The sequence below is a fragment of the Seriola dumerili genome, unplaced genomic scaffold (assembly GCF_002260705.1).
Source record: "Seriola dumerili isolate Sdu_G_001 unplaced genomic scaffold, Sdu_1.0 BDQW01000415.1, whole genome shotgun sequence".
Taxonomy (NCBI): Eukaryota; Metazoa; Chordata; class Actinopteri; order Carangiformes; family Carangidae; genus Seriola; species Seriola dumerili.
Window position 1 is genome coordinate 781,146 of NW_019174670.1, and position 10,840 is coordinate 791,985.

The 10,840-nt window shown below is 41.1% G+C and overlaps 1 protein-coding gene across 2 annotated transcripts; it reads left to right on the forward strand.

Annotated features, from left to right (window-relative positions):
• Window positions 1–1,034: 1,034 nt before the first annotated feature.
• aldh5a1 (aldehyde dehydrogenase 5 family member A1) lies at window positions 1,035–10,075 on the forward strand. Of its 2 annotated transcripts, XM_022761541.1 has the most exons (11): window positions 1,042–1,200; window positions 1,290–1,532; window positions 2,378–2,461; window positions 3,137–3,307; window positions 3,416–3,532; window positions 4,620–4,763; window positions 4,992–5,135; window positions 5,355–5,513; window positions 5,589–5,752; window positions 6,349–6,407; window positions 7,112–10,075. In XM_022761541.1, the coding sequence occupies exons 2-11, from the start codon at window positions 1,314–1,316 to the stop codon at window positions 7,321–7,323; spliced, it is 1,473 nt and encodes a 490-aa protein (XP_022617262.1). In that variant the 5' UTR covers window positions 1,042–1,200; window positions 1,290–1,313; the 3' UTR covers window positions 7,324–10,075. The 2 variants fall into 2 exon arrangements, with proteins under 2 accessions (XP_022617261.1, XP_022617262.1); XM_022761540.1 differs by having other exon boundaries at window positions 1,035–1,532.
• The last annotated feature ends 765 nt before the right edge of the window (window positions 10,076–10,840 follow it).

The following is a 10,840-nucleotide window of genomic DNA, read 5'->3' on the forward strand; positions in this document are numbered from 1 at the left end:
ACATTGTTTACTGTTGCCAAATGGCTGCAGGGAGCATGTGCTTCACGTTGTAGCTGTAAACGTCATGGTAACAGATGATGACGTGTGTGAGTTCTGATCACTCAATGACTGAACATAACGCGCTGCATTAAAAAAAAAAAACGGATCACATCAACATTTTAAACTGTAAACTGTTCCAGTCAGCATGTTTGGTTTAAAGTCACACAATAGTAGAAAAAGTTGGCAAAGTGTGACACTGAACTTGAATTAGGCGTTAATCATTCTAGGTTTAAAAACTCAGTCCGCCTTCACGGGCTTTTGAGGAGTTGGATTGCTGATTTAGCCCCAAGCACCCGTGGTTGTACAGACGCTTCTTATGTTATTCATTAACTATAACCAAGCGCATGTGTGCGTGTATGCACCTGCATTTATTTAATTCCTCTATTCGTGAGTTTTACCTGTTTACAAACGGACAATGTCGAAATCCACAATGAAAAATGTTATCTATTGTTTTTCAGTTACATGGAGTATGCAATGGAACATGCTTCATTTATCTATGTATCAATTTATTTATTAATTAATTCTGACTTTAAACCCAGAATTCTGAGAAAAATTCTAAAATAAATGAATAAATAATTTCTCACATGTGCCGTAATGTGGAAAAAAAAGTTCATTCACTTTAGGTTCAGGGAGGTTCATGTGTTGGTCTTTTGCCCTCGAGGCATTTTTCATCATGGCGCTTTTCCTCACTCTGACCAGCAGAGGTCTCTACCGAGCTCTGATTTTTAAAAGCTTCTAGTGAAGAAGTCTTTTCATTACAACTGTGTGGAAACATTCACTGGTTCGTAAAACTTATTTATTTTATTTATTATTTTATTTATTATAAAACTTAACTTCTTCGCCACTTCTTTTACAATTTGTAGGTCTGTGGGGTGAGAGAAATTACAGGCCAACGCACCAGTCACCCTCTTTAATCCTGCGCACCTGCAGGACACGATGAACTGCAGGAGAAAATTGAAGTCATTAACCAACTACTCTTGTGTTTTCTGTTAAGATGCATCAGTGACCCGGAGCGGAGGGAGGAAGTAAAGTGCTTTATTATTGTGTTTGTGCAGTGTCACGTGGTTAACGCGTCCTCCTCCGGACTGGTTCAAACCGACAGAAAGCAGCTGAGGTTCGGCTCTGGACCGGCACGGAGAAATAAAACCTCGGACCTGCACAGTGAGATTTGAACACACACTCAGCTGCACACATTTAACCCCGGTATGTCCACGATCTGTGTGCTGAGGGCTAGCTGCTTACTCCGGCAGGTCTTCCCCGGCCTGCGCGCCGCTATGCAGAGGCGCTACAGCCTAGATGTCACCGGTCCGCTGCTCCGGACGCAGGGTTACGTGGACGGCCGTTGGGTCTCCGCAGCCTCGGTGTTTCCCGTCCTGGACCCCGCCACCGGGCAGGAGATCGCCCGGGTGGCGGACTGTGGCCCGGCCGAGGCAAAGCAGGCTGTGGACGCTGCGTACAAGGCGTTTCACTCCTGGAAGCAGTACACGGCTAAGGTAGGCTGTGTTCACATCCGCCCTCTGCTTCTCCGCACCACATGCGGAAAACTGTCAAATGAATATCAATGTTGTAAATCCACTCAGGAAAACACGAAAAACAATGACACGGCGGACATTTTGTTAACAAGCAGGAGCCAGACTTTAATTCGGCTGAAACAAAATTCACAGAGAATCACACAGTTTAGATTAAAACACGACTTTCACTTTCGGATCTGATCTCAACGATTCACGGACCGTGCTGGTTGCGTTGGAGAAATGTTATTAGTCTGAACGTTTGTCCCTCTGTGGTTAACAATGCTCCGTTTGAAAAACCGTCAACCCGGGGGGGGGGGCACACTGTAAGAACATTAACTTTATGTGTTGAAATAAAATTGTGCTGTTGCACTAACCTGACTTGTTAGTGATTATTAGAGTGTTTCCTGTCCAGACATTTTCACACAGTTATTAACTTCATCAGTTAATTTTTCCTTCAGACCACAGAGACAAAGTTCGACTGTTGTTTGGTTCCTTAAAGGTAAAATCTGAAATATTAACAGCCACAGTAAAACAACACATTGACTGACAGGGTCTTAATAGGGGGAATAACACTAAACATTTCAGCTGCAATACTTAGCAATACTCCATTATTGATTATCATGTCAGAAAACAGTTGATTAATCAACAGAAAATTAATTGGTAACAATTTTGATAATGTGATAGTATCTATTACTTTATTTCAAATTGAATGTGCTGGAAAGCCTGAAGAATGACAGATGTGTAACTATCCAAATACTTTATCAACGTCTGTGCTGTGATGATAACATCAGGAAAACATCTGTTGATGTGATGGGGGTTCTCTGCAGGAGAGGAGCGTCCTGTTGAGGAAATGGTTCGACCTGCTGACGCTGCACAAAGAAGACCTGGCTAAACTGATCACATTCGAATGTGTGAGTATCATGTTCACCTTAATGACGCCTTGAAAACAGACTCACTACAACAGTTTGTGGACAACTGAACATTTCACCGTCTGTGACCGTTAAAGACGCGGCAGAACTGCTCAGCTCTGAAACCTGTAACTGGGGATGAAGGAGACAGATTCAAGTGTCAGAAAGTGTTGAAAATGGCCCCAATGAGGCATTCAGATGTTTTCAGTTTAGAAAGATATAAACAGAGAAATCTCTGATTTTAGAAGCACCAGGAAATGTTTACCATTTTACTTAAAAAAGGCCCTAAATGATAAATTGATTATCAACATAGTTCCCTACACTGACACTAAGCAGCACACCCAGTACATTAATGTTATGTGGAAAGGCCTGTCCGTTTAGTTTTGGCCAGCCAACCAAGCGTGTAGTTTTATGTGCTCAGGTTTCAGAGATCTGTCTCTCAGCATTTAGAAATAACATTTTAACAGCAGCATCTCTGTCACTGCAATCATCCACAGACAGGCGGTTTTAGCCGGAACTACTTTCTACTGAGGAAGTAGTTCTGGTGAAATCTGTGGACAGTGAAGTCTGTGGATTATTGTCTGTGTATCCTTTAAACATTAACGTTGGTGTGTAGTGGTGATGTTGGTGTGTGACGCGCTGTGAGCGTCTTCACGCTGACCCTGAATCTGTTTTCAGGGGAAGCCGCTGCGGGAGTCTCTCGGGGAGATCGCGTACTCGGCCTCCTTCCTGGAGTGGTTTTCAGAGGAGGCGCGGCGAGTTTATGGCGACATCGTCCCCTCACCCGCCAAGGACAGAAAGATCTTCCTCCTCAAACAGCCAGTGGGGGTCGCCTCCATCATCACACCGGTGAGTTTCCTGGCAGTGATGAATTGAAGACCACCAGGCTGAGTGCAGGTAAAGCTGCAGCGTCACTGTGTTGGTTAGGGTTAACCCTGTTGTCATGTTGTGTCACAGTGGAACTTCCCCAGCGCCATGATCACCAGGAAGGTGGGGGCCGCTCTGGCGGCCGGCTGCACGGTGGTGATCAAACCGGCGGAGGACACCCCGCTGTCGGCGCTGGCTCTGGCTGAGGTCGGTACAACTGTCAGTGCTGTACATGTTCTGTTGGACTCTGCCAAAGATTGTTTGTGAGTGATGACGCATAGCGCTGGAACATCTCTGTACGACCGCCGGTGCACCGTGTTTTTGTAGTTCAACGCGGAGGAGACTCTTCTCCAGAGAGACGATCAGCAGATCGCAGCTCGTTGGAGCTCGTTAAGATCAGAGTTCTGGATCAAGTAGTTTGTGAAGAGTCAGCTGTAAAAGTTCCAGCTGTTATTTCACTCAGCTCAGCTTCAGGGTGTCAACATTAATTAGCTTCATTAATGTTAATGTGGATTCATTTAGTAGTTGCAGTTGATTTTCATTTTATTGATAACTTTAGTTACTGACAAATGATGAAGATCAGTTGATCATCAAAAGAGGAAAAATGTTCCTTCTAACCAGAAGAGGGTTGTATCAGCTAACCACTGTTTTCATTATTGATCGATCTGCACATTTTTTTTTTTTGATGAATTCTTTAGAACTGTAAAAAAAAAAAAAGATGACCCTCACAATTTCCCAGAATTCACAGTGATGTCTTGAAGATGCTTGTTTTGATTGACCTTCTCTCTCAGACCCAAAGATTCACTTTGATCAGTTTTATCACATTAAACAAAGAAAAGCAGCTGAAAAATGACAGAAACCATTAATCAATTATCAAACTAGATGCTGATAAATTTTCTTTCAATCAACTTATTTTTGCAGCTCCAGTCATTCCTGATGACACTAGTATAAATGTTAACATGAGTGATATTATTTTACTTTGACAGGGAACGTGACTCTGAGCTGACGTGTGGTTCGATCACATGAAGCTCTACGTCACAATAAAAAACTTAAATCATGACGTTATTCTAAGGCTCCGACTCCAGAGCTCTCACTCACACACTTGATTCTCACATCATCAGTGTGATTTATGGACTGTCATAGTTTCCATTCATCAGTGTCTGATTTATATTTTGGAAATACAAGGACGACTCTGAGAAGAGGGCTAACGTGACCTGTGTGTGTGTGTGTGTGTGTGTGTGTGTGTGTGTGTGTGTGTGTGTGTGTGTGTGTGTGTGTGTGTGTGTGTTTGCAGCTGGCAGAACAGGCGGGGATCCCGGCAGGGGTGTTTAACGTGGTCCCTTGCTCCAGAGAGAAGACTCCGTCGGTCGGGGAGGTCCTCTGCACCGACCCCCTGGTAGCAAAAATCTCCTTCACTGGCTCCACCGCCACCGGCAAGGTCAGACATGAAGCCTCCCTCAGTCCTGGTCCAAGTGCTGTTCTCATTTTACAGTCTTTTTAAAGTCCAGAAGGGTCCAGTGTCTCACAATATGTCAAACGGTCCCAGTGATGCAGGACGCACATTGAACCTACAGTTCTCACGTGGTCACATGATTAACGTCCCAGTTTTCAGTTTGTTTTGATCTGGTCTGACAGAAACTGTCGAATCTGATCCGTTTCCTCTCAGGTGTTGCTGAAAATGGCCGCCGACACTGTGAAGAAGGCGTCCATGGAGCTCGGTGGCCACGCCCCCTTCATCGTGTTTGACAGTGCTGATGTCGACAAGGCGGTGGGCGGAGCCATGGCCTCCAAGTTCAGGAACTCTGGACAGGTAACAGAGACCCGGATGCAGTCGGCCTTGCTGCTAATTTTCCCCGCTGGCCTCGTCAGTGTTGCCAAGAGAAAATGGATTCAACTCCTGAGGAATCAAAAGTGCAACTAGTTCATTCTTCGCTTTTACATCCAGTTTATTAAAACCGAAGTTACAAAATTAAAATTACTGAAGTAACTAAAGTAACTAACGTTTACATTCCCCCCCACCCTCTGGCAGACTTGTGTGTGTTCGAACCGGTTTCTGGTTCAGGGCGGGATCTACGATCGCTTCATGGAGAGACTCGGCCGAGCGATGGACGCTGAGCTCCGTGTAGGTCACGGCTCGGATCCCGAGACCACCCAGGGGCCGCTCATCAACACCAGAGCTGCAGAGAAGGTGAACCCCCCCCCCCCCTGAAACATACAGGTGTCAGTGAGCTCATCAGCTTATGAAGGTCTCCCCGTCCCTCAGGTGGTCCAACAGATTTCAGATGCAGTGTCCCGGGGAGCGAAGGTGTTGAAGGGCGGGAAGCGTCTGGATGGGTCCTTTATGGAGCCGACTCTGCTGGCCGACGTCACCAAGGAGATGCTGTGCACCAAAGAGGAAACCTTTGGCCCGCTGCTGCCCGTCATCAGGTGTGTACGCCCACAGTCCACACAGTTCACACACCGTCCTGCTGCTCTAAACACTCACTACAGCACCAAATATGGATTCATCCGCTGCTGAAAATAGTCCCCATCAAATGTTGGTTTGATTAAAACTACACCGTCAGAGGAGGGAGGTGTTGAGAGACGGACTATTGATTAACACGTTGGTTTGGTTCTGCACATGGGATTGGTTAAATTATTAGATTAAATTTATCATATTTAGCCTTTAAACGTATCAGATCTTCATCCTTTATTTTTTGATGCATTTTTATCAGGAGGAAATAATAAATATCAAATTTATTTCACATTATCATTTCACAATGTCAGAAAGGAACAATATTTAAATTGTTACAACTAAAAAAAGTTGCAGCTACATTAAAACATCAAACAGGACATTCATGTTTATTATAAAAATGTTCCTGAAAGAGACTTTGACAGTGATGAGTTTGTTCATGTTTCTCATTGTGTCTGCATAAGCTGAAGAAAACTCTCATGCTAAACTTGAGGAAAATAAAAACATCAGCAGGTTGTATTTAGGTACTGAGGATGTCATCAACCAATCAGATCCTGTTTCTGTTTTCCAGGTTTAACACAGAAGATGAGGCTCTGGCCATCGCCAACGCCTCCAACGTTGGACTGGCAGGTGAGAATATCCCTCTGAGCTCCGGCAACTACAACACTGTAAAATGACAGAATATGAAACAGGTTTGGGCAAAAAAGTCAACGTATTGACTGTGATAGACCCAGGTACATACTGAATGTGAAACAGGGCAAATAAACCAAATAAAGACCTGGAGAACACGGCTCAGACCAGGGGGATGAGGGCCAGATACACCTGTGCTGGTTACTAATGTTCAGATCAGTCAGTCCACTCACAGATAATCAGGAAAACAAAGAGGATTCATTGATAGCAGCATTTCACCGCAACATGTCAGGTTTAATGAGTTTCCCTGAATCTTCAGTGGTTGAGACCTGAAGGACTGTGAAGGAGTGAACTTTCTTGCCAGATTAAATTAGTCAATTTAATTGTCTATTAAACAGTAGATTTGCAAAACTTGGATAAGAACATATTTTAGAAATATCCTAGAAAAATCCATCTGGTAGTCAACAGCAATGTTGAGCTAGACAGGAACGTTTCAGTCATTAAAACCTTATTTAACACAACTGATCAAGTCATTTATAATTAATATAGGCTGATACAGATCAATCAGAGTTTGCCTTCAGAGGACTGAGTCTTTGGACTGAAACAGGTCTTACTGACCCGTTATGACATATTTGATATATTCCTTTGTTCTGTTCTCAGACCAGTTTTGGAGTTTTATTAAACTCTGTGTCTTTGATCCTCAGGTTATTTCTACTCGCAGGATGTGAGTCAGATCTGGCGGGTGGCGGAGGCGTTGGAGACGGGAATAGTTGGAGTGAACGAGGGCCTGCTGTCCACCCCAGAGGCCACCTTTGGTGGGGTCAAACAGTCCGGGTTGGGCCGCGAGGGCTCCAAGTACGGCATCGATGAGTATCTGGACGTCAAGTACATGTGCTTTGGAGGCCTCAAGCCCTAAACCGGGACGGAGCAATGCCCCCATCCAGTGGTAACACACCACACTGTAAATGTACTGAAGTGGTTACAACTGTAGATGCAGCTACTGACTGATTTTAATGTTAACACACTTGACAAGAATAAAAATAAATAAGATGTTGGACATCTAAAGTATAAGAGGGCTTTTAATGATGATAATTACAAATTAAACCTACAATTTTAGTCTAGAAAACTGGTCAAATAACCTTCTACAAATGAACGTTTCACCGTCCCATCTGACATTCGTACTCATGTCAGATTTGTTTAGTTCATAAGCACAATAATAAAAATAACCATCATCCAGAGCCTGTGGATGATTCTCTGAGACCATTCAGAGTGAAACAGGGTCGTCGTATTTTCTCATGTTGCCTTTTCCTAAGAAGCTGTTCATGTGTAGAATAAGTATAATAATAATTTTCTCACCTGTGCTGGACAGCATCAGTTAGTCTATAATCATTATATTTTGATTATTTCTGATTGGCTAGATGACAGTCACTATCCACCAATCAAAACAAAAGGGTTTTGTGTTCATTGTTCACTGTTAAAGCGTAAACTCTTACAAACTTTGTCCACCTCTGAACAAATGTTATTTTACCACTCTAACCAGTAGGAGGAGCTGTAGCCTCCTGTCTTTGATGAGCCCCTCCCAGCTTGGTTACTGTTGCTATGCCTGTTGATCTTTGTGTTTTAGAACTGCTCCTGTGCTGGTTACCATGGTGATGAAAGCAGAGTTACAATCGAAAATCAGAAATACTTTAAACAGCGAGTCTTCTACACAAAAAACAGACTGAATTTTGCTAAGATGACAACTGTTGCTAGCAGATTTTAGCAGCTATAGCTAGCTAATTTGATGTAAGTTAGTAAGTTGAAAGGAAGCTTTGTCTCTGTCTCTCTGACTTTTTAATGTTTAATGAGCAAAAAGGTGTGAAATTTGCATTTTATATGGCTACATATCTACATATATTTAGTCCCACTAATGACTCAGACTGAGGCTAAAGCTAACGGGTTTAATGTAAAATGTCAGCCTCTTAATCAGCTGAAAATACATGTAGCAATGTTGCCTTTGTTTTGCTGTTAGAGCTAACTATCCCTGGTACATTATTCTAAGAAAAAATGTCTTGTCATGTTCTTCTCTAATTATTCAGATGTTTCCTATTTAAATGCATAATTTACTTGGATAAGAAAAACAAAGGTTAGATTTATGCTTTATTGTTCATTTTCAAGCAAAATTCTTTACTTTACAAGACAAGATTCAAGAATGGGGACAAAGTTGTCCCTGATAAACTTCTCTAAATTCAATAAAGACCAGGACAGAGCTGCTAACTTTAACCCAAACTCTGATACAGTGCATCCAGGACCAGGTCCCAAGCAGTTTCTAATGGAACCCATAACTCCACAGAATATATGTAGGAACATTGTGTTACCGCTGTAAGGTAATAAATTAGTTAGTCAGGCATGCTAACATTAGCAGCTTACATTAGTGCAGACAAACACACCGTTAAAGCCATTCTCTGTGCTATTGCTCTTTTATCTTTGGTTATCAGAAGGACGACTAAAAACAACTTTTAAACTCCAAAGCTTGACACTCCTGCTGCGCTAAGTTACAGTTGCTAAGATATGATTGGACAGTAACCGTTTGGGGAAGCGTTTAGCAAATTGTCAGTTTAGAATGTTGGAACGTTACAAAAAATAATGAACTTCCAGCCAATCAGCATCTAGTATTCTGTCACCATGGTAAAGAAACATCTAATCAACCTATTACTACTTTTTTTTTAATTTCACACAAGTGAACTTTTTGTAGTAGCACATAAATTTTGTTTAAATCAGAAAAGAAGCTGCACACTTGACTGTGGTAGAAAAGGCAAATTTACTGTGATACAACAAATTCAATAACTTATGCTAGATTTTTGTAAATTCATCGTGTTTATATTGAACATCCTGACACCCTGTTGTACGCCTGTTTATTGTAAAAACTATCATTTAAAATGGTGGAATATGCTTACATAATTGAAAACATTGAAACATGTTCAAAGTGGTTCTAAAAACATCATAATTAGGCCATTTTAATTATCCAAGACGTGCCAAATACAAGACTAACCAGTGTTATTAGTTGTGTATGGACATTCTTAGGAGTCTTTACATACATTTAAATCTGTTAGAGATCACTATTGCTAAAGAGTTTTCATAAATAAATATAAATATTGAATACATGCCCTAATGTGAGTGTTTGGAGAAACATGTTTGAACATGTCAAAAGTTAAAAGATGTCATTAATTGTAATATAGTGGTTTAATAAATACCTTGTTACTGTGTCAGTTGATGTTAATTTTAATCCTGGGCGTGTTTTGTCTAAACCTCCATTCCCTGACAAGTGCCATGTAACTGATTTTTATTTTATTTCATTACGAACCATTAATCTTGTACTTGAGTGATCCTAGAAAAAGATCAGTTGTGACATGATACACTGTCCACTGTTGTTCAGCATTAATTGTTCTGTTATTTGGGTTTGTACAGCAGATTGTGTTTCTAATATAAAATGTAATTTGTTTTAATTGTAATATAGTTTGTTGCAGTTAAAGTTAATGTAAAAAAAAAATCTAGATTTTTGTATTTCTGACTATATATATTAATGGGAAAATTTAAGAATTGCAATATTACATGCCGTCCAAGTGACTTTTGTATGGCAGGAAACTAGAGTTGATCTGAACTGGTACCAATAAAAATTATGGGCGTTATGTTTGAAGTTATTTTGTTTACATAAGACACTTCTTTTGGTTCACACAATATAAACAATATTATCATTTTAGACTGAGCATTATCAGTACTTTTATCAGTTGGTTTGTTTCTAAATGCTGCTGTTTGAGATGACCACAACCACAGACAATGAGCTTACATGACTTTAATTTAAGTCGGGGAAACATTCAAACTATTCAGAAGAGACCATGTGACATTGACCTTTCAACAAAAACCTCAAAACTGTCTGACTAGCTCCACCAGCTCCAAGTTCGGCATGTCTCTTTATACATTTATATTTCTACATTTGTTAAATATGCCTGTTACAACTTGCTAATCAGACTCTTAACTGTGCTAGGCTAGCTTCGAGACTTTGTGCTAAGCTAGGCTAAACACCAATAAATTCTCTCAGGTGAAGACACAAATGAATGTCTTTGCTTAGCAGAGGTCAGCACTGTAACTACTGGAAAAGTTTTGTCAGTAATAATTTGTTTAGATTTTAAATGGTTAAAATGAATCAATAAGCTTAGTTTGGATTTTGTTTTTAAGTCTGACAGCTTTCAGTTAGCATCTAGCTCCTAAGATTCAGCTTTTTTTTTAATTTTTTTTTTTTTTTAAGTTAGATTTCGGGGACACAATCAGAGTTATGTTAAAGTTAGCTTCTATGTCATCACCTCCAGTCCCTCTCATTGATAGACCAGTGTCTAGCTTGTTAGCTAACAAGATGCAACATGTAAATCAGAAAGAGTCTGCATTGTTAGAAGGTG

What these genes read in the sequence shown, in the direction of transcription:
- aldh5a1 (XM_022761540.1), top strand. Translation starts at nt 1,245, where the DNA reads ATGTCCACGATCTGTGTGCTGAGGGCTAGCTGCTTACTCCGGCAGGTC. An exon ending in GGAAGCAGTACACGGCTAAG is followed by an intron (nt 1,533 to 2,377) that starts GTAGGCTGTGTT and finishes GGTTCTCTGCAG; the next exon opens with GAGAGGAGCGTCCTGTTGAG. An exon ending in AACTGATCACATTCGAATGT is followed by an intron (nt 2,462 to 3,136) that starts GTGAGTATCATG and finishes ATCTGTTTTCAG; the next exon opens with GGGAAGCCGCTGCGGGAGTC.